This window comes from Staurois parvus, unplaced genomic scaffold (genome assembly GCF_062004578.1).
Source record: "Staurois parvus isolate SC_StPar_1 unplaced genomic scaffold, SC_StPar_1.0 ptg000138l, whole genome shotgun sequence".
Taxonomy (NCBI): Eukaryota; Metazoa; Chordata; class Amphibia; order Anura; family Ranidae; genus Staurois; species Staurois parvus.
The window spans coordinates 1,697,961-1,725,181 of NW_028317934.1; the positions used below are offsets into that span (position 1 = coordinate 1,697,961).

General features: G+C 38.6%; 1 protein-coding gene across 1 annotated transcript in view; it reads left to right on the forward strand.

Annotated features, from left to right (window-relative positions):
• The window catches only part of LOC149465259 (doublecortin domain-containing protein 1-like), a 192,380-nt gene that overhangs the window by 59,975 nt on the left and 105,184 nt on the right, over nt 1–27,221 (forward strand). Inside the window, exons 3-5 of the mRNA XM_089673492.1 lie at nt 5,643–5,918; nt 14,250–14,397; nt 15,828–15,990. Of these exons, the coding sequence (XP_089529618.1) occupies nt 5,643–5,918; nt 14,250–14,397; nt 15,828–15,990 (587 nt within the window). The remainder of the gene's footprint in view (nt 1–5,642; nt 5,919–14,249; nt 14,398–15,827; nt 15,991–27,221) is intronic.

A 27,221-nucleotide genomic window follows, 5' to 3' on the forward strand; every position in this document is an offset into this window, starting at 1 on the left:
GGCTTTAGGCTGGCCATAGATGGATTTTGTTTTCTTTGATAAGCCACCTGGCTGATCCAAAACAAAAAACGAGCAGATCCTCCAATCCACACAATCAAGGTAGATGGAGGAATCCTCACCCATGTGCTATTGTATTCTGACAGTGGGTACTTCCCCACTAGGCATGTGCGTTTTTGTTTCGATTAATTTTTCGAATGTATATGAATCTCCAAATGGACATAGTAACAAATGTATACGAATCCGACAAAAAAGGTAATAACAAACACAATTAACGAATGCATAGGTTTCATTTGCTTCATTCAGATTCCATTCTATGTTTCGGATGCACATGATGCCAGTTGATATTGTCCAATCAGCTCATGTCATTTCTCTTGGTGGGTTGGACTAGTGTCCAAAAATATTGAATCCTTCAATTTCTAATCCGTCCGATTTAAATAATTTTTTGAAAACTGCAACATTTGTTTAATACACCTGGACCAATGAATATACAAAAAGAATGCTGAAGATACAATGCAAATTCCGAAAACGAATCAGGTCAACATAACTAATTTGACAAAATGAATGCATACCTCCACAACGAAACAAACATTTCTGGTTTGAACATGTCTATCCTCCACTGTCAGAATACCATGCTGGCTGATCAAATAAAACATTTCCAACAGTCCCGTTAAAAAGAATCCAACCTCTCTGGAGTAGGAAGATCCATAGAGCCATAGGTGGATCAAAATAGGTCTTGTCCGTGCTGAACTGGCCAAATTTCAATCCATCTATGGGCAACTTTAGATAGGTGTCAGTGGAACAGGTGTCCTCATTAGAAGATTTCATCTAAAGAGCCTATTTACACTTGTCTGCTGCAGTCGAGCTCACATGTCAGCACACTTTATGCTTGCGTTAATGTGCTTGCATTAATGCAGTCAATTCATTTAAATATGCTGCCTCATGCAACACAATGCACTAAAATGTTGCATGCAGCATTTTTGACAGTACAGTGCACCACAATGCACATTCGTTGGTAAGGTTGTTTGAGGTGGCATTCACGAGTTACCATGCACTTTTGAAATGTATAAATAGGTACAGTTGATCCATCTGCACCACATCCCTAGTTCAAAGCGAAAAAGAAAAAGTATGTGGGATTTTAAAGGTGCAAAATTTTCCCCAGGATATGGACATGCACATAAATATATAAGAATCAAGTTTTATTACACGATATATAATAAAAACACAGAGACATACAGTATTACTCTAATAGTAAAAACATAGGTATCAATGCCCTTAAGTGCTATTCACCCTAAACACCCTTCCTGGAAAAATATATGAGATGATGGAACAGCTATAAACTTCATGAGCAGGGGCGGACTGACAACTCATGGGGCCCCCGGGCAATAGGGGATCTTGGGGCCCCTGTGTCCTTGCCCAAACTCAAAAAAGCCTACGAAAAAGGTACCAGGGGCAACTCATGGGGCCCCCTACTGACCACGGGCCCTCGGGCAGTGCCCGACTTTCCAAATGGTCAGTCCGCCCCTGTTCATGAGCTGATTGATGAAGTATCTTATGGAGGGTGGTGAAATCCAACACGTTTCACCAGGTAGGCTTCTTCAGGGGTTCAAACGTAGGGAAAGAAAAAGCACTGCAAATATACAACCCATGAAAGTACTCACAGAATCATATCCTTGTATATAAACATTTCACCAAAAATCATCTTATTAATAGCCAATCACTATAACAACACATTACCTATGTTGGTAGCTGTGCGCCTGTAATAAGCAACCCATAGCGAGAAGAGCCAAAAGACACAGTTGGGGCTATGGACATCCAGTCCGGACACTCCAGGAGGCCAGAAGATGACACAGGTGGGGGGGAGCGGGAATAGGGGAGGAGGGCCCAACGGCCCTCAACCACCTAAAAGTCTTATCCTGCAAAAAACATGTAACATATATATAGTCTAAGTACTTGTCGAGTATCATGGCTCAAAACATAACGTGACCACCCTTTTACTAAACTCCTATTAAAAATATGATATATAAAGTACCTAAGGAGGAAAACCATACTGCTGAGATAAACATCCATCCAACCATAGAAGACAGACAACCTTTCTAGGGGTGAAAATAAGCATGGTTGATTACATATCATGAAAGGAATCCTAGAGTGCAGTTGCTCTTGCTCCAGGGCAAAGAACACAAGGTGAACCTTCACTTTGCAAAGAATTCCCAATCATATGCAAGGAAAATAAAAAAAGACAGTATTTTTGCTTGCACATGATTGGATGCTGGAAGTCTTCTTCTTCTTCTCATTTACTAAGCTCTGGAGCGACTGCACTTGCAGCTTTCACAGTCTATTTGCCTTTAGTAAATCAACCCCATTGTGTCTGCATATATTGCATATAAAACAGTTCTACAATAATCACAGTATTTAGTGAAAATGCACAATAATGTGTGTTTACACAGCAGATTACCGATTAGCTGTGTAAATGTTTAATTCCTGGCAATAAATTGTGAGTGTTGTGCTTTACTGTTAACAAACCCTTCTTGAAGAAAAGAAAGACATATTACTTAATATTTTGTACCTCTGGCAGTTTCTGTTAGGATAGGCCATTGCATCTGAGCACAGTTGTATAAATATAGATTGACATTAATGGTAGAAGCACTTTGTGTATGCGATGGATCTTGCTGTAGATGGTGGATAATTACAATCCATTAATATTCTAATGTTACTGTAATTGAAAAGAAAAGGCTTGACAGGGAAAGCTGTGCAGGAAGAAAGTGACAAGTACTACTCCCTGGCAACCATCATTCTCCTGCTCCTATAATCACATTCAAAACAGCGACATGGCGACTGGATTTTATATGGGGCTTTTCACGGGAAAGTTTGTTTTTTAATACCGTGGGTGGCAGACCGACATTCGGTAAATGTGAGAAAGTGAATAATGTTAAATGTGTATTAATCATTTAATTGCCATAAATACAAAGAGTAAATAAAGGCAATTAACTATTGCCATCCCCTAAAAACTGTTTAATGGTACACGGTACTGTTTTTCCTATAAACTGACCACTTTTTGGTTATCTGAATGGGCAATAGGTCCCCTTTATTTGAGGCTGTGCAGTTGATGGGTCTGTGAAGACTTTAGCAGGCTATAGAGAGAGCGAATTTCTTTCCTGCAACCACAGACAGTGTGACAGGGAAATCCCCACCGAGGAGCCATTGTGCTCTCCCGGAGGGAGAAGCCACCCCCTCCGGGAGAACACAATGATTATTGGTAGCAGCTATAACAGCCGCTAGCAATAATCGCATGTAAACTCCAGCTGGCTGGTTGTACCCAAGTTGATCGATCAGTCACTTGGGTATATTCAGCCTGCCCATACATGATTCAAATCTCGGCTGATTCCTGCTGAACTGGCTGATATTTGAACCTTCTATGGTTGGCCTTTCTCCACAGCTTTGGAAATTCATCTAATTTATTTATAATGATAATGGGGTTGATTTACTAAAGGCAAACAGACTGTGCACTTTGCAAGTGAAGTTGCTCCAGGGCTTACTAAATGAATGGAAGCTTTGCTGACTGCACATCCAATCACATGAAGGCAAAAAATGCTGTTTTTGTATTTTCCTTGCTTGTGATTGGGTATTCATTATAAAGTTAGGCTTTATCTCATTTACTAAGCTCTGGAATAGTGGTCTCCAAACTGTGGCCTGGTGGGCAGATGTGGCCCTTTGCTTGCCTTTATCTGGCCCTTGGGGCACTATTCCACCAACTAACACCAATGATGGGCCACCATTCCTCCCACTGACACCATCAATCACACTATTCTTGCCATTGATACCAACAATGGGGCTTTCTTCCTTCGATTAAAGCCAATGATGGGACTTTTACTACCCTTACTGGCCACAGTCTGGCCCCCCTAAGGTCGGAAAGTCAGTAAACTGGCCCTTTGCATAGAAAGTTTGGAGACCCTTGCTCTGGAGCAACTCCGCTTGCCAAGTGCACAGTCTGTTTGCCTTTAGTAAATCAACCCCAATGTCTGGGAAGTTATGGCAGTTTAAGGGGAAGTGCTTCCCAGAAGTATTTGATGTCTTCTAATGATCTGTGGCCAGGTCCCAAACTTTCGAGTTTTGTTTGAGTTTTAGCCCCACTTCTGGTGAATCCTATACGGATTGTATTGATAGGTAAATATAGTATGCTTTCAAGTGCAATTAGCTTGCATCTAAAAGTTTGAGATCCTTCTGAGTTCCTTTGGAGGGCCTTTTGGCCTCACTTAGACTGCCTTATGACCTTCTTCTAATCTGCATGAGCTGCTTCAGGTTTCTTTTGTATTCCCTCTGAATTGTATGAAGGACATGATCATAATATAATTCTCTTATGCACCATACAGACCTGTTAGACTACACCTCCCAACGTAACCTGACTGCTGGATGTCATCACAAAACAAATGCCCTTCTATTATACAGATCTAGAACATGGTAGCAACACTGTCAGTTTCATTCTATGTCATGTTCTGATTGCTGGATGTGATCATAATATAATTCTGTTACATTCAAACAGACCTGGACACTTCATACCTCCTGACATGATCTGATGACTGAATGTGATCATAAGGCAAATTGATTTAATTATATACATACTTAGATAACAATATATCTTCCAATATAATCAGACCACTGATTGTGTTTATATTATAATTCTGTGTAATTCTATATGTACTTAAAACACCATGGGGGGAGATTTACTAAAACTGGTGCACACAGAATCTGGTACAGGTCTGCATAGAAACCAATCAGCTTCCACGTTTTAGTGCCAGCTTAATTGAACAAGCTGAAGTTAGAAGCTGATTGGCTACCATGCACAGTTGCACCAGATTCATGTGCACCAGTTTTAGTAAATCTCCCCCCAAATCTTCCAATGTGACCGGTCTGCAGAATTTGATCACAATACAATTTTCTTCAGTTTTTTTTCAGACCTACAACCTCATATCTCTCCACAGGACCTGACTACTGAATGTACTCATATTACAGTTCTTCATTGTATTTTATCCTTTATAGTCTAAAACCGGCCATAGATAGATAGATCGAAATTCGGCCGGTTCAGCAGGGACCAGCTGAGGATCGATCAATGTATGAACTGCCTGGTTGTACCAAAGTCAATCCATTGATCGATTTCAGTACATCCAGCCTGTTGTATTTTTTGCATGCGATCATTTCTGGTGGCTATAGCTGCAGGCAGTGATCATTGTGTTCCGCTGGCAGAATACAGTAGCACAGCGGGAGGAATTCCAGCGATATTTTTTTCTTCCTTCCACCTGTGGTAGAAGGAAATAAAATCGTATAATTTATGATTTGCTTTAGAACACCATATCTCCAGACATGATCTGACAGCTGGATATGATCACAATACAATTCTACATCATTCTTTATAAACCTAGAACATGACATCTTACAACATGACCTGACTACAACATATAATATTCAATTTTATTACAATAATGCTGACAAAGGACACACCATGCATAGACTGCACACACAATCTCTGTACATCTGTGTTTTAGATTAAGGGAAAAAAAAGAAATCAATTGAATTTTTGTATAGTTTTGATAATCTGTATTTACTCTTTAGCTATGACTGACAGCTTCCTTTTTCATTGTTTTGTATAGAAATTACATATCTCCTTATGCAAAGACTTCAGCCAGACATCGCAAAGACAGAAAATATAATAATACACCTAAACATGGCTCAGCCTCTCCTCCTCAATCAGTGCGTGTAGCAAGATCAACATCTCATGATTGTTCCACACATCAAAAAGCATCAGCTTGGTACAATAATGAAGATTCAGATGACGACCTCAACAAGTCAGACATAGCTGGCAGTCCCTGCCTCTTATCCCAGTCCAAGAGAAACAGACCCGTCAGTGCTCCTCAGGGGCATGTTAGGTAATCAAACAAAAGCATTTCCTTGTTGTTCTGGGCTTACACTTGATATGTTTCTCTACCAAGAAATTACACATGTTAAGCAAAGTTCATTTATATGTTTAACACTGGTATTGTGTTTCTGCTTCTTCGACACACAATAAAAGCACTTGCAGACTGTAACATTTCAGGTCAAGGGAATGTTTTTCCGTAAAACAGACACAATGAAAATGTGACATTTGTTGTACATTATCTAGTTGTATTATTGTACCAAAACACCACATGGTGCCACCACATTCATGATATTTCAAGCTGAACTAAGCAAACAGCTAAATATACCATCAAAAGACCCTGGCTGTTTAACTTGCCGATGGATTTGTATTTCTAGCCATGCGTCTCAAGATCTTCACAGCTCTGCTGAATTTGCAGTCAGGTTGGTGACTTGACTTTTTTATACTACAGTAAAGCAATACAGCTTGGTCGTGGAGAAGCAACAAACTGATTGCACAAGACTAGTTGTCTCTGTGCTCTCACCTCCTGTCAGCATGTTCCTTGCCAACACTTGTGCTTGCAAGACACTTGCATGGCCCCCAGGGCTGACCTTCCCTCTCCCAGTGTGAGTAATCCTCCACAGGGAATATAGGAAGCTGAGATTAAAGAGAAGTAGGGCCAAAGCTTTGTTAGCTGTACTTCTATGGATAACAGGAGTGCACTTCTTTCCTATGAACCGTTTTCAGCTGACAACAGGCTAAAGTCCGCCATCAGCAGACGTCACTTGAAAAGATCCCAATTTTACAGTCATGATCCACCCAGATGCATGGACCCGCAGCTGGCTCAGCCTCTCAACTAGTCACTGGAAGGCTGAGCCAGCTGCTCCTGCCCCCTGCACAGCCCAGCACTCCAGTGAGCGCTGGAGGGTCAGAGCAGAGAGCCAGTGACTGAGAGTTACTGGCTCTCTGCAGACTGAATACTGAGTACCAAGCTTTCAGCAGTCTTCAGCCGCTTAATTCTCAGGCTTAGAGCTGGTGGGGGACAGATGCAACATGGATCCTGCATCCACCTAGTTGAGTAGGATTGTTCTTTTTTTTGTAATTCCCGAGCTTCTTCTAAGTAAAATTCAAGTATTTACTGTATGATAGTTACATTTGAAATAATGTGTTTTTTATGTGTTTTCTACCTGCCTGGAGTTCCTTTAAAGCTCAAAGCTGGCCACATGCAAGATTTCCAATAATTGTACAGTCTCATTTAGATTTACATTTATCATATATCATTCTTTGAAATATTTAAAACCCAACAGGAGGAATGAGTGAGCTGTAGGGGACCACAGAGAATGGCATTCCCCTAAAGTTTATGTGAACCCTCACCTTGTAAAACAATTTATTCAGTTTAAAATAGAAATGAAAGGCAAACATTTGTGTATAGATATAAAAAAAAACATTATAAATACTTTTTTTCTAACTGATCACATTCCCTCTGTTCTCAGCCACAAAATAGCTAGGGGAGGAGAAACAGCAGCACACTAAACTTCCAAGTGAAATGCTGTGTAGGGGGGGTCAGGACAAGTTGGACAGTTGGAGAAGAGCAGGCTAGAGAACTGACCATGGTGTTTTCTCATGCCTAATGTGGTCAGTTTTTAATACGGAGGCAGAGGGACTGGCAGGAAGCAATACGAAGAGAACAGGAAACGTTTTCAGAAATATGAAATGTTGGGTTCATATATTCTTAAAGTATCAGTTTCCTCATGGACTTCAGAGGAAGAGAAAGTTTTCTACTGAACAGAGTGGTTCTGGGAGCATAGGTCAGCAGAAAGATACGTTTTCACAGTCTTTATTTTACAAAACGTTGACATTGATTAAACTACTTTGTAAAATTCCTCCTATTGTAGGTCCTGTTGCGTGCACCAACTGCCTGCTGCATATCCTGCATCTTTTTTTTTACATGGATTGGACCCGGGCCAGTGCCCCTAAAAGTGTGTGCAGTGACCTATCTCTTCATTTTGTTTACTTTGGATATATTAGGTGAAACACTTCTAAGTCACATAACATAACATTTTTTTTTCATTTTATATATATAAGCTTTTTATATCAAGAAAAAAATACTTGTAGGTCATAAAAAATAGCCTAAAATGCAAATTTTTTAAAAATCTAAAGTAATCTATCATGCAGCCATATTTTCCAAAAAGGCTGGGAAGTGGACAACTGTGAACCAAATTGCCGACCTAAATCAAATATAGGCATTTTCCTATATAAGTTCCATATCTATGTTTTATATCCTGTTATACAAAGAGCTATGGTTATATGAATTAATATACAGGAATCAATCAAATGTTATCTATTCTGGTTACAGTAAAATGAAACCTGATTTGCTGCTCTTTTTGGGCCAATGGCCATCACTGATCTCTGCACTGATTCCATGTGTTGGTCTTGTCTTTATTATCTATATTTATATTCTATATTCTGGAGGTGAGGGGCATTGACATTGGTCTGCACCCTTATTATATACTGGATAAAAACATTTACTATAGGTGTAATGACTGTTCTGCATTTGCAACTATGTTATCCTATCACATTTTTTATCTAATAAAATAAACACGTGTGTTGAACCAAAGTTTATTTTGCGTAAGCTATAAATACCAGTACTTTTTTTTCGGTCCCTTCCATGCTTTCCATGGATGGGCGCCCATATTGTGGTGCAAGAGTTTATTGCCTTTTGCTACCATTTCAGTCCCCCCTGCATTGCGTATTCCTGGAATCGGTTACAGCACTGTTGTACTATACAGAAAGCTTGCTGCTCTGTTGCTGATATACATATTTTCACAGAATATTAAACATAGATAAAACAAGCAAAATAGGTAAAATAACTGTTATACAAAATTCCTGTGAACAATGCTTAAAAAGAGCGCTGTCTCTAGAAATCAACTATTCATTCGGCAAATCAGATATCAAGGTAAAACAATTCTGATTGAATTTTTTCTGCTAGCATACTTTTCATCCAACAGCCCATTTGGGCTCATTCAGGCCTGTGCATTGTGGTACTGCCTTGCAAAAAAAAGGTACATGGTAATGCACAATGCACGGTGCTTTGCAGTGCTATTCATTTAGAACGACACCTCAATTCACAACTACAGTAGTCAGAAACACACCCATTCTGCAGTGCACCCATTCTGCAGTACAACAAATGTATCGGGCATTGTGATACGCTGCATTAAAAAAGTTCATGTCTGGTTTTTTGAGCAGTATGGTGCATTGCCAGCCTATTCATAAATTAATTTACAAGGTACTTCTAAACACATGATCGTTTGAAGAAGGCTCCTGGTTCTAGATGACAAGTTTTCTTTTTCTTGTGTGTTATATTTTATAAACTTCATATAGCCCTGTTCTTTCCCACCCTTTTGTCATCCTTATCTTCCAACTCCATATGTAATCATGAGTGACACGGCTACTATAGTGAAATTTTGACTTACTGTATGTGTGGGAACTATTGAAAGCATTCACAATGCATGTGACATATACATGCAGGTTTATTTATTTTCATTATTATTACTCTCCAGATTTATCATTATAAATTAATGTTTTATCCGTTTTTATCTTTTACTAATTTAGTTTAAAAGCTTTGTATTACAAATAAACATTTGATATAGGGTGAACCCCTCACACTTGATTCGTAGAACACAGTGGTTTTCTCATGATAGAACAATAAAAACATAGAAAGTGATGGCAGAAAAAGAAAACGTGGTCCATCAAGTGATTTTTAATTCATACATGCTTTTATATTTTTTTATTTGTTAACTTTTTTGTCTGAGTATAGATCTATGTCACAAGCATGTTTGAAGCCACATATTGTTAACTGACTTACTACCTCTCCTGGAAGTCTATTCCAAGCAGCAAATACTCTTTCAGTAAAATAATACTTTCTAAGATTAGTTTTGAATTTTCCTCCTGTTAGTTTGAGGTCCTGCCCCCTTGTTCTTAATCTTGGTTTCATACTGAAAATACTGCCCTCTTGAACCTTTGTCACCCCCTGATGTATTTTATAATTTTAAGAGGAGCTCCAGACCCCCACCCCAAAAAAATTAAAAAAATAAAAGTCAGCTATAAATACTGTAGCTGCTGACATATTAATATAAGGACATTCACCTGTCCAGGAGTCCAGCTCTGTCCTTACCCGGGCTAGTTCTTCACTAGCCTCCAGGTTCCCGGCTTCACAGCCAGTTTCTTACTGCACATGTGCAAGTCGCGCTGCACCTTGTGAATTGTCCCGTAGTCTTCTGGGACCTATGAAGTGTCCGAGAAGACTGCGGGGGAAGGAGGGGGGGGGGGGGCGAACTTCCAGCTCAAGGCCAAGGCGAACTGAGCTGGTAGTGGGAGCAGGTACTTGTCAAAACGAGGTGTGCAAACAAGCAGAGCGTCCCCTTTTGGATGGAGCTCCACTTTAAATCATGTCTCCCCTTTCCTTTCTTTACTCTAGACCAGTGGTGTCCAAACTGCAGCCTACAGGTTGCAGCCCAAGATGGCAAATAATGTGCCACAACACAAAATTGGAAACTTAAAAATGTTGATTTTTTTGGGGGGGGGAGGGATTTTTGTAAAAATGCGTTTACACGTTGTGAGCACATGCAGCCGAAAAAAAAATTATACAGTGTCTCTTTCCTGGACTTATAAATGTTATCTTCCCAAAGAAAAATATCCCACTCTTCACAATCACATGTTTTCATCAGTTTTCTGCAGCACCTATATTTGTGAGCAACTATTTTAAAGGATGAAGAACACAAAGGGCACAAAATTAGAACCAAAATATCCAATGAGCACCTTGAGAATTCATTGAGAATTGCTACTACATCCATCAAACCAGATACTGATGTGTTAGCTTATCAAAAACAGTTTTAAATATCCCACTAGTTTTATGTTGCCCTCTTTTATTTTTAGAATAAAAAATCTTACAAAAAAATTAAGTTTTATCACTCAGATAGGTACATTATCGATATCAGTGATCGTTAACTTGTGATCTGCCCGACTGTTTCTGCTCATCAGCTAGCCATATTGTTAGTGTATTTTCTGTGTGGCCCAAGACACTTCCTCTTCTTCCAGTGTGGTCCAGGAAGATCAAAAGGATGAACACCCCTGCTCTAGACTGTACTTATTAGGTTCCTAAAGTCTCTCTTGATATGTTTTATCCCTCTGACCTTTCACCATATTTGTTACCTGTCTATGTTACCTGTTCTATCTTCTCAATATATTTTTGGAAGTGAGGTCTCCAGAACTGGACACAGTATTCTCACTGAGGTCTCACTAAAGATCTATATAGGGGAATCAAAACCTCCTTCCTTCTACTATACGCATTAGGCCTCATGCACATTTTTGCAGATGCTCCTAGGCATTTTTTGTTTCCTGCCTCTAAACTCCCCTGTATTTTAGCCTGTGTGTCCATGCACACGTCGACTTTTAGCAGCATTTAGAGACAGGAAAAAACCCTCGGCCAGTGGGTCAAGGAGCAGCAAAGTTTGGGCAGAAAAAACACTTCTAAACATGCCTAAAGCTATACACATTTAGCACTTGAGCGTTAATTCATTTTAATGGCCAGAATAAATTATTTATTCTGGCCAATGAAATTAATTAATGCCCAAACACTTGACACCTGTAAACACACCTAAACACTTGGGAAAGCATTAGACACTTTTACAAACATCAGGCAGTTTTTTCTGCTAGCTTTTGGGAGAGTTAAAAAAGTCCTGTGTGCATGAGGCTTTAGAAGAAAAGAAGGGATTTATGGCTAGTAAATTCCAAAACCTAGTATGCATTAGCCGGTTCAATAGAAACTGACCTACATCCGGCCCGTGTGTAGGGCAGCCGGACCAACAGAAGCCGGCTATTCAGCTGGCTTCTGTTGAATGGGGCAATATTGAAAAAAGTCTACCGATCAGCTCCCGATCAGCACTTTCAGCCAATGGCTGAGAGCCCTGATGAGAGTGTTCTGGTGGGGGGCCTTCCCCCTTGTCAGAACACAATAGCAGAGCAGGGGAAATCGCTGTACTAACATTGGCTAGTTAATACAGTGGCTTCTCCTGAGCTGTCAGTGTTTTACCTCGTTAAGCCCACTGGGTTGAACGAAAAAAAACTAGAAATGTGTACAAGGCTTAAGTCACTGATCTGGCTTATATAACTGGGTATGTGTTAATTACAGCTTGTGCTATAGATCACTGTAAACAGGCTTTTTTTTCAACAAAGCAGATAAAGATAGACAAGTAAATATGTGGGAAGAAGCCCAAGGGTGTATTCATACCTCTGTGTTTTGTTGTCTTTTGCCTTCAAAAGTAATTACATTTGCTGCATCATTGGTACAGTCTCCTTCAAAATGCACATTCCATAGGTAATGCATTTAAAATGCATCTAAACCCTGACAGGCAGAGGTGTAAATGAAGCTAAACGCTTCACTTGCTAAAAATAAGAATGTAAAATATATAGCTGCAACATCTCATATTTATTTTTTGGGTTTATTTTAGTTTATCTTTTAGTCCTGGCCATTATAAACAAACAAAAAAAAGATATTATTTGCAAAACCACTGTATATTACTTTAAGGAGTTACTGTCACCTTCCCATTAAGGGTGACTTACTTGAAACCAGGGTGGCAAAATAATATAGTTGGACAGTATCATTCCTTTTTCTTGCATTATGCTTGTAGAAAATCTTGCAACTTACAGTTCAGAAAGGTCAGTCCATACCTAGATGAAGCAAATGGTGCCACATCCATACTAGAATTAAATTAGAAGATTGTTACAAAAACTTAAATCAACCAACAGGTCAATAATCACCACATACTGTACATTTAATAAAAGCAATGAGAACCACAGATTGTGTATCTTATATTACAATCAAATATGCAAAATAAATATCTGCTGGTTAGAGTGGAGTGCGTCCACTCTAACCAGCAATTATTTATTTTGCTCATTTGATTGTAATATAGGCAACCCTTCTCATACAGTTTGTTGAAATACTGTTGTTGATATGTATTCTATTTTATTGTGCCATTTACATGCATTTATATTTCAGAGTCCACCCTGTGCTTCACTCCCTGATGAAGACTCTCTATGAGTTGAAACACGTTTGGGCTATCATGCATGAACAAGTTATCAGCATTTGGCGAATAAGATATACAATATATGCTGGTTCCCATTGCTTTTATTTATGTTATGATTATTGACCTGTTGATTTTAATTTTTGTAACAAATAAAAAAGAATATACTTTTAATTTTTGGCATCTCTATAAATCCAACCCAACGTATTTTCTTCTTATTTAATTGCAGCTTGAGAATGAAATACTATAAGCATCAGTATGGGAGCATTACGTGAATTTTGAACATTTCCAGCTGGATACAACAGATACTGTAATAGTATTTAGTGCATTAAAGTATAACATTTTAAAACCTGTATTGAGCTGTCAATAGCATTTACACAGAGGTTTATGTTAGAGCTGAAGTTGGGCTTTAGTTTGTTTGTCTTGTACTAGTTCATTATTATTATTATTATTATTATACAGTATTTATAAAGCGCCAATGGTTTGCTCAGCACTGTACATTACAAAGGGGGACAGAACAATACCAATACAATGCAAAACATGAGGGGATCGAGGGCCCTGCTCTTTCGAGCTTACAATCTAGGAGTTCATCTAGAATTACAAGTCCATCTAAGACCCTGGGTGATAACGCTGGGTGATAATGCTGCTGTGCAATTTCACTGCAGAAGGAATAGCGTTGTCACCTTATTACTGGAAGATGAAAACTAAACAGGTGTTAAAACTACATTACATATAAGAGGCATAAAGCATTTTTAAAATAGACTATATTATTTTCAAAGCTTGCTATTTTAATACCTACCCTGCATTAAATTATCAAAAATTTCACAAAACTGGAGTTTTATATTATATATATATATATATATATACTGTATATATATATATATTATATACTTTATATATATATATATATATATGAACAGCACAATAGTTGCCTTTTGTATATTATATTATTATATATTTCATATATGATTTTCCATAGTTCCTCTTAATACTGTAAACTATATTTAAAATAATTCCTGTGTTTCCCTGAGGGTCCTTATAACACCGGTGGAGAAATCCTGGTGTAGACACATGAAATATTGTTAAACACCATGACTGCCTTAGAACCTGAAGTCACAGCTTTCCGTTGAGTTTTAAATGAAGCGCACTTGTCATCAAAACTATGAGATGACCTGTCTTCCTTTTAATAACAGCTTCCCATTATTATATGGTTCAGTTATATGTGTGTAAATTTTGTGTGACAGTGCAAGATTAAGTATAACATCATTTTGATTTTTTTTCAGGTATTCTGTGAAAAAACCTCACATGTCTTTTGCTGGATACAGAGCAGTTCCAGTTTTTAAACGGCTTCCATGGGTCATCAGAGCCACAGCTTACAAAAATGGAGACCGCAGCACACCCATTAATGTGTCTGCACCAACAGTTCCACTGGTAATTACAGAGGTGGCATAGTTATACATCATAATGTGCATGGAATCATTTATATTTCCCGTTTGTCATTAATGAACACATTAGTAATGGCATATTAAATTATATTATATTAGTATTTAAATAAAATTTGTGGCTTGACATAGAGGCTGTTTGGATGCCCCCTCTAGCCTGTTTGTATGCCCCCTCTATCCATCTTTAAAATAGATATAATATGAATTTAAAGACAATTACCTAATATTTTTCTCTAAATTGGTAGAGCCCAGAAAAGCCAGTTTTTAAACAGCTGCTGTGGATCATCAGAGCCACAGCTTACAAAAATGTAGACCACAGCACACCCATTCCACTGATAATTACAGAGGTGGCATGGTTGTACATGTTAATGTGCCCCCTTTCAATGTTGTTTTCTTGTTGGTCAAAACTGCATGTATTCATTTTACATTTCTTGTATTTCATTAATTAATACATTAGCAATTACATCTTTATTTTACATTATCTTTTACATTCAAATAAAATTGGTGGCTTGACATAGAGCTTAGCTACAATAGACCCCCCCCCCCCCCCCATCCATCTTTAAAAGAGATATAGAGTGAAATTCAAGAAAACTGCCTAATATTTTTCTCTGAATGGGCAGAGTCCAGCAAAGCCAATGAATGTTATGGTAGAAAAATCTGAAACCCATGCTATATGAGGTATATGATGATATATGCTGTGACTGTTTTGTTTTCTCTTTTTGTACTCATAAATTCTCAAAATAAAGAATAAAAAAAATATAAACCCAAACCAAAGGAAATGCCATGGCATTTTAGACCCTAGTTAGAGCATAGACATGTACAGGCATATGTACTGCATGACCTTTTTTTTTTATAAAACTGCTTGCATAAAGAAAGTGAAGAAAACAAGGATATATGTTCTGTGTGCTCCTAAACATCCAGAGGCATCTTATATAATTATATTATTATATATAATTATATTATTATTCAGTTTTATTACTTTCAGCAGCCATAAGTATTTTTACTACTAGGCTTCTAAAGTTGTCAAACAAGTTTAAGTATTCTTTTGTCCTAAGAACATGGAACTGATGTGAATAAAAAAAAGGCACATAAATAAAAAAGATATATACAGTGTACATGACACATGCACACTTTTTAATTCCCTAAACCCACGTTCGCTTTTTTTTTTAGCAGTTTAGCCATGTCCATGGGTAATGCATTTTAAAACATTCAAGGTGCAGCTCCTGAATGCCAAAGGTAATTTTGTTGCAGGCTATAATTGCTCATTTCCTTGTTGGATAAGAACACATTCACCCTAAAGTGAATTATAACCATTTTGCTGTGGGTTACTGTCCATGCTTTAGTGAATAATTCTAAAATGACAAATATTTGAACTTGTCAGTAACAGAATGCCATTTTCTCTTACCTTGTATGCGGCAGTTACTGGAGAGATGCACCGAGAAATTAAAGCTAAACATGGCTGCCCGGCGTATATTCTTGTCAGACGGCACTGAAGCTTTTGAACCCAAAGACATTCCCCGTGATGCTGATATTTATATCTCCTCTGGAGAGTCTTTCATAGATCCTCTGAAAAATGTTAAAGGTACAGAAAAATGTGTATGGCTTTAGGGTCTACAATTAAGACTGATTTCACTCTGTCTTTTGCTTGGTTTAACAAAACTAATGTTTACTCATTTACAGCTCAGTAAGAGTATAATGTGCCTAATGAAAGACAAATCCACTGACAGGCTCGTTTATTGCCCTTCATTAGCATCCGTGCCTAATTTAATATAGATCTGAAAAGACATTAGGGAGCCTGCAGGAGGTTAAATGGTGAAAAATATAATAAATTAAATCACAGATTATTGAATTTGCTGTTTAGTTCCAGTGACACCTAACAGACACAACCCATTAGGCATGTAACACCAGATTCAGAAACATTTCAAAGTAAGGTAATTAATGTATTAACTTATGAACGTCAATGAGTACAACAAAACCCAAAATCTAATTTTATAACAAGCATTTTTATTTTTTTTAGTCCCATGACTATGGAATCATAACTGTGTAAATCCTACTTTAATTACATTTTATAAATCTGATGCCTCTCTTAAGGCAGTATACGTGAAATGAACACACAGAAATATTATCCGTACACTTTTAATTATTTTATATTGCAACTGTGATTTGACCAATAGATTAAATATTTATTATTTTTCGATAAAACAGACACAATATAAATAAATATATAATATACTGTATTAGATATTTTAAAGGTTTGATATCTCTGTATGAGATGAGATGAGCACTGTATTTAGTGCAGCCTGTTACTGAACATCATATAACGAACATCATATAACTATTGCTATAATATTATTGGATATCAGTGCTTGCTAAATATATATATATATATATATCTATATATATATATATCTATATCTATATATATACACACACACATACATGCACACACTGTATTGCCAAAAGTATTGGGACACCCCTCCAAATCATTGGATGCAGGTGTTCTTATCAGTGGTAAGTCATGTAGAATGACAGAGCAGGGTTAGCGCAAGCTGAAGCGCACAGTGCGCAGAAGTCACCACCTGTCTGCAGAGTCAATAGCTAAAGACCTACAAACTTTGTGTGTCCTTCAGATTAGCTCAACAACAGTGTGTAGATAGCTTCATGGAATGGGTTTCCATTGCCAAGCAGCTGTATCCAAGCCTTACATCCATGAAGTGCAATGCAAAGCATCGGATGCAGTGGTGTAAAGGATGCCACCACTGGACTCTAGAGCAGTGGATATGCATTCTCTGGAGTGACAAATCACTCTTTTCTGGTAGTCCGATGGACATGTCTGGGTTTGGCGGTTACCAGAAGAATGGTACTTGCCTGACTGCATTGTGACAAGTGGAAAGTTAGGTGGAGCTGGGATTATGGTGCGGGGTTGTTTTTCAAGGGTTGTGCTTGTCCCCCTTAGTTCCAGTGAAGGGAACTCTTAAGGCATCAGCATACCAAGGTATTTTGGACAATTTCATGCTCCCAACTTTGTGGGAACAGTTTGGGGATGGCCCCTTCCTGTTCCAGCATGACTGCGCACCAGTGCACAAAGAAAAGTCCATAAAGACATGAATGAGCACGTTTAGGGTGGAGGAACTTGACTGGCCTGCACACAGTCTTGACCTCAACCCGACAGAACACATCTGGGATGAATTAGAGCGGAGACTGTGAGCCAGGCCTTCTTGTCCAACATCAGTGCCTGACCTCACAAATGCGCTTCATGAAGAATGGTCAAACATTCCCATAGACACACTCCTAAACCTTTTGAACAGCCTTCCCAGAAGAGTTGAAGCTGACCTAGCTGCAAAGGGTGGGCCAACTCAATAGTGAACCCTACAGACTAAGATTGGGATGCCATTAAAGTTCATGTGTGTGTAAAGGCAGGTGTCCCAATACTTCTGGCAATATAGTATGTGTGTATATATATATATATATATATATACACACACACACACACATATGTATATGGTTTTTTAAAGGGTAACTCTACTTTTAAATTATATTCCAACCAAGGACCCCTCCTCACTTATCACTGCAGTAGCAATTTGCATCCACAATTGAGCTAGGTGCCTCTAGCGTAATGCACTGGCACTGTACCTGGCCCATGAAAATGAATGCACAATAAGGTTATTTAATAAAACCACATGGTGCAAAATCTGGTGGGGCTCTGCATAGAAACAGAATCAGTTTGCAGGGTTTTTTTTCAAAGCTTAATTGAACAAGCTGAAGTTAGATTCTCAGTGCTCCAGTTTTAGTAAATCTCCCCCAACATCTCCCTGAGTCCAGCAGGCAGATGGACCGTTGTTACCAAAGGCTGCCACACATGGCTTGACTTTTGGCTCATTCATGCTGAGCAGTCAACTTTTTTCAAAGGTATCATCTGGAGAATTGTCAGCTAGCTTAAGAGCCAGGACTGTTGTGAATTGAAGCAGAGACTCCCTTGACCTTTTTGCATTGCCACTTCACCTGGGTGAAGGAAGGGAGACTACTGGTAAGAGGACATAATTGGGGCCATAGTGTAGAGTGATGATGTTGCTATGAGTGAACAGATGATTTATGACAGTTTGTTAGAAAACAGAAAATCACAGATACTATCTTATAAATCTCTGGGATCATTTTTGTCAGATAACATAGTACAGAATTTTGTTTAGTGAACTTGTGTATGATGTGTTTTATTAGTTTCTAAAAACTGTCTTGGTCACCAAAGGCAAAAAATGTGAACACAGCACCAAAATTGGTTAGAAGTTCATTCCACCCAGTAGTGATATTAATTAAGATGTTGATTAATTAAATCACCTAGTTTCTTTTTATCTTTTGTGATCTTCAGTGTTAAAAAATAAACCACTAGAGTTTCTAGCTGTGCCCACCACGTATGGAGTATTGCTCCTTTTTTAGTTTTTGTGAAAAGATTGGTATATATTTATATATTATTACATTGCCAAAATTAGTTTGAACTGAACTAAACTTTTCAGTCATCCTATAGATCAATCTGTTGGCTACTTTTAAATGCTTGTATAAAGGCAAAACGGTAATGTAAAAATCCCCAGTGGGATTTATTGATCATCTAGGTCAGTGTGATTGGTGAGGGTGTCAATTGCTTAAAAAAGTATGTACTTAGAGGTGTCCTTCTTTCCAGTCTTAGAAGTTTGAAGACCGTTTAAAGGTATTGTTTATCATTACTGAAGAATTCAACAGGAATTGTAAGTGCTCTTAATATGGCCAAGGCATCTTGATGGAGCTGCAAACTGATGAGTGGAAATCTCAGAGGACAAAAATAAATCATCTGTACATGATTCAGTCCATAGATCAGTCTAAAACTGAAATATAAGGTTTAGTAGATGTGCCCTTCTACTATGATTCTACATTTACCTGCAGTAATATACAAGCATATTTTTGGATCACAGGAGGAAACAAACAAGCTCTGTGCAGATATTCTGTTAATTTTAACATAACCTATGATGCCAGTGTTGCAAGACTGGAGTGCTGACCAACCAGCTACCGTTCCAGATACATTAAACTGGTAAAAGGGCCAGATACAGGCTAGCATTTTGGGGCAACTGCAATCATTTTTTGCACTTATTTAATTTATATACCTATTTTAAACTGTGCACCTCCATGGGAAACCTCCAAATGTATACTTGAAAATGTGTTCTTATCTTAGAGTATAATCAGAACATACTGAAGAGATGTTATCTTTTAGTTGACCTAAAATTGTCTAGAGGCTTTTGAAAGAGCTCTTTGGTCATTTGCCAGAATAGGGAGAGAAGGTCTGATATGTTCTGTCTGCTACCTCCACAGTCTGCTTTAGAAAATACGGAAATAGGTGACAATAGGGGCTCTATTGTTACTTTATTGTTACTTTAATAATAGGGACTCTATTCTTTGGACTATTCCTGCACTTACAAGATACTAAATCAAGATTATGTATTCTGCAGAAATACAGGTAATCGTTTCTAACTATTTACAATGTTTTGAGATATCACATGTATGGGATTCTGCACTGCACAGATTAAATATGCCAGAGCATGTGATGTTAATTTGACTTTGAATAAATACAATGGCTCTTGCTATACCTGTCACTTCCAAACCCATCAAAATTATATAATGCATGTATTCATGGATCTAATTGAATTATTATTTGCTTTGTAAAGCTGGAAAACACCCTGTATAATCTGTGATTTTTCCATGTGGTTGATTTATTAGTTTTGAGTATGTGAGAAATTATGTCTGTTGTCTGTATTGTTTCCTCTAATGGCATTTAAAGGGCCACCCAAATGGAACTTGATTTATATTAAAGAGTTCCTTATAGTTTGGTGAAACTAAGCAATTATTTAAAGGGGTGTTCCTTTTTCAGTAGAAAAATAAAAAGTTCAGCAGTTAAGGTCAGAGGAGGCTGTTTCTCCCCAACTAGATTTGATCCTCAGCTAAGAAGCCAACCTTGAAAAGAATTAGGCTCCAATCACAGCTGTAATTTTTTTCTGTAGTTACATGCATATAAACTACACACAACTGCATGGAGAAGTCTACGCAATTAAAACCCAACTTGGATTGCCCTGTGAATATTATGATAAAGTAGCTTTAACTGCAATACTCTTCTTCTCTGGCACTGTCCCCTGCAGAAGATCTTTCCTGCTACTGCTCCTCTGGTTTGAAAGGTGCCCAGCATCATTTTTCACTTTAGGAATTTTCTACCTGTGGATTTCTCCTGGATTTGTGACAGGGTAAATGTACTTCTTTTTCTATTAAGCTACTTTACTGTGCTACACTACTTTATTACTCTATACTACTTAATACAGCTGATGTTGACTAGGCCAGGCCTATCAGACTTGAAGCTGAATATAAGTCAAATACTAACTTGAGCCATGTTAGCCTGTGGATCTGTGCCTGTTTAACCATTTCAATACCGGGCAATTTTACACCTTCCTGCCCAGGCCATTTTTCACGTTTCAGTGCTCTCACAATTTGAATGACAATTGTGTGGTCATACAACATTGTACCCAAACTAAAATTTTATCATTTTCTTCACACAACTAGAGCTTTCTTTTGGTGGTATTTAATCACCACTGGGGTTTTTATTTTTTGCTAAATTAACAAAAAAAGACCAAAAATTTTGAAAAAAAACACGTTTTTCTTTGTTTCTGTTATAAAAGTTTACAATTAAATAATTGTTCTTCATAAATTTAGGCCAAGATGTATTCTGCTACATGTCTTTGGTGAAAATAACTCAAATTAGGATGTATTATTTAGTTTGTAGGAAAGTTATAGAGTTCACAAACTATGGTATAGATCTGAAAATTGATCAATCCTGAAGTACTGACAGCCAATCTAATTTCTTGAGGTCCAAGAATGTCAGAATAGTACAGATATCCCCAAATGACCCCTTTTTGCAGAGTAGACAGTCCGACGTACTTCATAAGAGGAATGGCGAGTTTTTTGATGTTGTATTTTTTTGTCATAATTTTTTTACACACTTTGCTATAAGCAAGCATTTACCTGAATGAAATCGATTCATTCAGGTTTTTTTTTTTTTGTGCTTAGCTGTGATTTGGCCACAGCTAATCACATGACATGTGCATGTGACCAGCTGTGACCATTCACAGCTAGGCACTAGTATACAATGGATGGCATGAATGAAGCCATCCATTGTATACAACTGTCATGTGACCTGCTGTGATTGGTCACAGCAGGTCACATGGTACCGGCAACGGAGGCCGGTACTCAGATCTGTCATCGGCCGTGTCCGAGGTACACGGCCGGTGACAGATCGCGCCGCTGCACGGCTTTGCAACCGCGCGAACTGCGCATGTGCGGGAGGACGCCAAATGGCGTGCACCCGGAAAGGTAGAGCATTTTTACGGCCGCCAAACGGCTATAGGCCGGGCAGCTAATGGTTAAAACACCCCCTATTCTCCTTCTTCTTTCCTCCAGCACAACCTAAGTGTAAGTTGCATATAAATATGAAGAGCCGGCAACTTGGACATCCGTGTTCAGATCTTTATTGTCTACAAAATGATGACAGTTTAAACCAGCTTACACATTTTGGAAATTAGCCTTAGTCATACCGGTAGCTATGAAACTATGACCAAGGTTACTTGCCAAAACTCGCAAGCTGTTTTTAACTATCACTATTTTGTATCCAATAAAGATCTGAACACTGATGTCCCAGTTGCCAGCGCTTCATATTTATCTGTATCTTGTATGATTGTTTGTAGGACACTTGGAGCCAGAGCACTGATATTTTCAGATTCCTTGTTTGGATATATCGGGACCCTGAAGAGAGTGCTGCATCTGCCTCTTATATTACGTGTCAGTTTGTATGGACCCTGCATGGCTCCTATCGGGTGCTGTGTTCCCTTTTGCTTACACCTGCTAATCCCTGTTCTATGTGAGGCAGAGGTGCTTTGCCTGAGCAGAGAACTGGTGTAAGGGGAAGGGAAGACCCTGTCAGAGGAACCCAGGTGTAGCCCACAGGGGCAGATAGCTAATTATTACATAGATTTGGGAACACTGTTTTTTTAAATGGGCAGCACAGTGGCTAAATGGTTAGCACTTCCTCCTAGCACTACTAGGGTCGTTGGTTTGATTCCCAACCACGGCACCAGCTGCCTGGAATTTGCATGTTCTCCCTGTGTCGGTGTGGGTTTTCTCCAGGTTTCCTCCCACACTCCAAAGACATGCTGATAGGTTAACTGAATCCTGTCTAAATTGGCCCTAGTATGTGTATGTATGAATGTGAGTTAGCGACTTTAGACTGTATGCCCCTTGAGCGTTAGGGACTGATGTGAATGTACAATTTATATGTAAAGCGCTGCGTAAATTGACGGCGCTATATAAGTACCTGTAATAAAATAAATAACAGGAGCAAGATCATAAAGTCATAATTTGACTTAAGCTGCTTTTAATATAATAGAGCTCTAAATTGCGTCGGATAATTTACAGTTCCATAGGATGAAATAAAAAAATTACTTTGAGAAAGAATGTTATGTTTGTACAGTTGAGTTTCTGAATTAAATTATTACAATTGATTACATTTTAACACTGATTAAGGCTTTAGAAAATATTTTCTGTGCTATTTGACTGCAAAGTTATGCAAAGACGGAACTTGGAAAAGCAACTACAACTTTTTAAAACAGCAAACTACAAAGTGATGACACCTATAAAAACTGCTAAACTTGCTAGAAGCTTTTTTAAAGCAGTACTACCTCCTGTATGCTCTTTGGACAGGAAGTGAACTTAACCACATTAATGATGCTAAGACTTAGCTTATCTTTCCTCTACTCATCAGCTTATATCAGTAAAAAGTGAGGTTTCAAGTAATTACACCATTGTATTGATATGGCTTTTTGATTTTTGGATAGAAACAATTGAGTACTGTCCGTGATACTTTTTTATTTGCACTAACATACAATTTTGAGGACAAGCTTTCGGGACATGTCCCCTTCTTCAAAGTCCAAACAGTACTATTACAAATCACAAAGTTTAAGCAGAATGTTAGAAGGGATTGAGAAAAAAAAAAGGCTACAGATAAGATACATCATTTTTTGGATGATTTTTTGGATGATTTTTGGAGAAAATCTTCAAGTGAACCTGTGCTTTACCCATGCAAAGCGAAACATTAGGTTTTCTTGAATCCCGTCTTCCAGCTGCTAGGAGGTAGAAGAAGCCACGCTGTGTAAGTTACAAAGCGCTCATTTCATAGATAGATAGATTTGAAGGGTAGCCTTTTCAACAATCTGTTATTTGAAGTGAGCAGTGTCTAGTTCTATATGACAGATGAAGGAGTTCCCGATCCTTGGATACAAAAAAAAACAGAGGGTGCACCGGCAGGACAAAGGCACATCACACTAAACAGCGGTGTCCAATCCACACTGCATATAAGTCCATAAATGGAACCCTGGGCTTCCAACTGGCTAACGCGTTTTGAGGACTCAGCCTCTTCCTCACTCTGTTTAGTGTAATGTGCCTTTGTCCTGTGGCCTCTGTTTGTTTTCTTTGTATCCAGTGACTTTGGACTACCCCAGTCCGTTGAGGGCAGCAAGGAGTGCATATTCCAGGACATCTGAATTTTTACCATAGCCTTTGCTGAGTCCATCCCCAGCGCAGGAGTACAGAGTTTGCTGTGTTTTCCTTCCCGATCCCTATCCAGTTTAACTAGGCACCAAAGTTCCAGAAGGCCTTTGTGCAAGCTCTTAACTGACCATGTCTGCTCCTGGCTATTCCCATTTAACAACGATGATGCTTGGTGATTGGGCAAGGGATGAGTCACATTCTACTCCATATCCGGAAGTATTAGGCATTTTCTTTGCTTCTGGCAGCTGAATTGAGTGGCGAAAGAACAAAGGAATGGTGATGGTCCTGCTGGGGGGTGAGGTTAAAGCACACCTGTTGTGTTGCCCTGTATGGGCAAAGCAAAGGTTCTCTTTAAGTTTAACTAAAGCCAAAGCTTTTTTTTTTCTAGTTTTGGATAGAGTAGAGAGGGATGAGAATACGTGTCAGGTTTTTATTGTTGTCCTTATTAGGAGATTCACCCTCTCCTATTTACCATTGTCACCAAAAGTGAAAGAAAATCCCAAATTCTGGATTTTAACCAGAACAGGAATGGAGGCAATAGTCCTGGTGACAGATAGGGATTCCTCACTACCTGTTTTGTCTATGGGACAAGACGTATAGGGAAATGGACACACACACATACAAATCTTACAGTTTATAGCCCTCCCGTACCAGGGGCGGACTGACAACTCATGGGGCCCCGGGCAATAGGGGATCATGGGGCCCGTGTCCTTGCCCAAACTCAAAAAAACCTGTGAAAAAGGTACCAGGGGCATCTCATGGGGCCCCCTACTGACCCCGGGCCCTTGGGCAGTGCCCGAGTTTCCAAATGGTCAGTCCGCCCCTGCCCGTACTCTATTTAAAACAAAAAAGTATCTTAATCATACAGTTCAATAATGCTGTATGCAATATTTAGATCAGTGAGATTTGATGCCAAAGTGTAGTGTAGTCATTACAGCCTTTCCTACTCTGAGTTTGGGGGTTGCTTGGCAGGCGCTAAAAAAGCATACCCTAAATTTAGTATCTGTGTAAACGTAAGCATAGGGTTTATTACTAAAGTAATTAAGTAAGCAGTAAATTGAAAGATTCAATAGAAACCAGAAATAAAATGTCACGTTGCACAGCCTTCAATATTAATATCAAATGTAGTGTTTAAAAATAAAACTTTATAATGCTATAACAAGACTATCTCTGACATATGAATCTGAAACTGAATCTGAAAGTGTTTGAATATAGACTGAGGAGACTAAGAAGTAATAAAGAGAAAAACAAATATGTATAACCAGTGGTTTTTTAAACAAACATGTCATACTTACCTGCTCTGTGTAATGGTTTTGCACCACATAACCCTTCTTTTTTCAGGTCCCCCACTGGTGCTCCTAGCTCCTCCCCCCTGCTGAGTACCCCCATAGTAAGCCGCTTGCTATGGGGGCACTTGTGCATGCTCTCACCCGAGCTCTGCTGTATATGTCCATTGACAAAAGGAGTGGGGCTCAGCCCTGCCCCCACACCCTCCTCACTGGCTGTGATTGCCAGTAGTGGGAACCAATGGCTCCTGCTGTAGTCTTTGAGCCACTGAGGTGGAAGAGAGCTGGGAGAGCCTCTGCTTTCATGCATATCGCTGGATCGATATCGGGCTCGGGTAAGTATTGGGGGGGCTGGAGGGAAAACTGCACAAAGGAGTTTTTATTTACCTTCATGCATAGAATGCATGAAGGTACAAGAAAACCTTCAGCTTTTCCCATCACTTGGCTGTGATTAACAGTAGTGGGAGCCAATGGCTCCTGCTGCTGTCTTTGCATGACTGAGGTGGAATTGAGCTGGGAGAGCCTCTGCTGTCATTCATATCGCTGGATCGATATCGGGCTCAGGTAAGTATTGGGGGGGGGGGGGTGGAGGGAAAACTGCACAGAGGAGTTTTTATTTACCTTCATGCAGAGAATGCATGAAGGTACAAGACAACCTTCAGCCTTTCCAACCACTTGGTTGAGTAAGTATTTGATGTGTGATTCCACAGGCTGCGTTCCAACATACAGAATCCATATCAAGATTCTTGTAATGATTTATTAGACCAATAAGGTAGTCTACAGCAGCTCAAAAGTTTTTGTTTAGAACAAATATATTTATTGTTGCATTTGGTAAAAAGTACCAGTGCGTTTGGGTGCTCCAATGGGTACTGATCCTGCCTTGCACTATACAAAACTAAAAGAATGATTTGGCTGGACATATACTTTAATAGTTAAATAAAAATAGTTAATTTTCACAGTTTACCCTTATCTGGTAAACCAGGGGTGGCATGTGCTACCCATAAATGTAACACAGGTTGTCCACCACTCTCTTTTATTGTAGTGTATTTGTCAGTGGATGGAAGTAAGGTTCTACTTATTTGGAAGCCTTTATTGGCAGATGTCAGATTCACTTCACCGTGACTTGTTCCGTAATGCCGCATCTAGCACTGCATGTGCTGACTGTTTTAAGTGCAAATCTCTACCTGAACACATCTCGGCTATCGCTTCCTACCAAGAAAAATACATATAATCTCCATAATATAATTTGTTGCCTATTCCTCACTGCCTGTCATGCATATTGTATATAATTCTATATTTTCAGTTCTAGATATTCTGCTGCTGTTGCGAGTTTTCAGTTAATATTAATGGCAGAATAAGCTTTTGTCATGCTTGCAGGACATCCGAAAAGGTGAAAATAAACACAAATAATGTAGGTTGGGGGGCGAAAAATATTCATTTGATATTTGTTATATTTTTTAGATGGAAAAAGTGTGTACTTTACCTATGTTTATGTTAAATACTATAAGGTATATTGCTGTTAAGGAGGATCCAAATTATGAGATTGTTAAATATATATTTCAAAAAGGTTGCTCTATCACATCTGCATGTCTTTTTGAAATTAAAATGTACAATCAGTTCCCACCCTTAAAGTGTTATTAAACCCAGGACCCTGCATTCACTATATCTGGTCTCTCAAAGTACACACTACATTAAAATGGAATTAATTTAGTAAATATAAACTGCTAAATACCTTTTCTCATCAGCAGTATATAGCAGTCTTGTGACTTCTATCAGTGTCTGGCTGAGCACTGATTAACCTCCCTAGCGGTTTGATTATTTCAGATTTTTGGTGCTGAAAGCAGTACCATTATTTTGCATTGAAATATGTAGTTTTTTTTATTGTAGGCTGTAATTTTTAGGAATAACTCACTGAAATCTG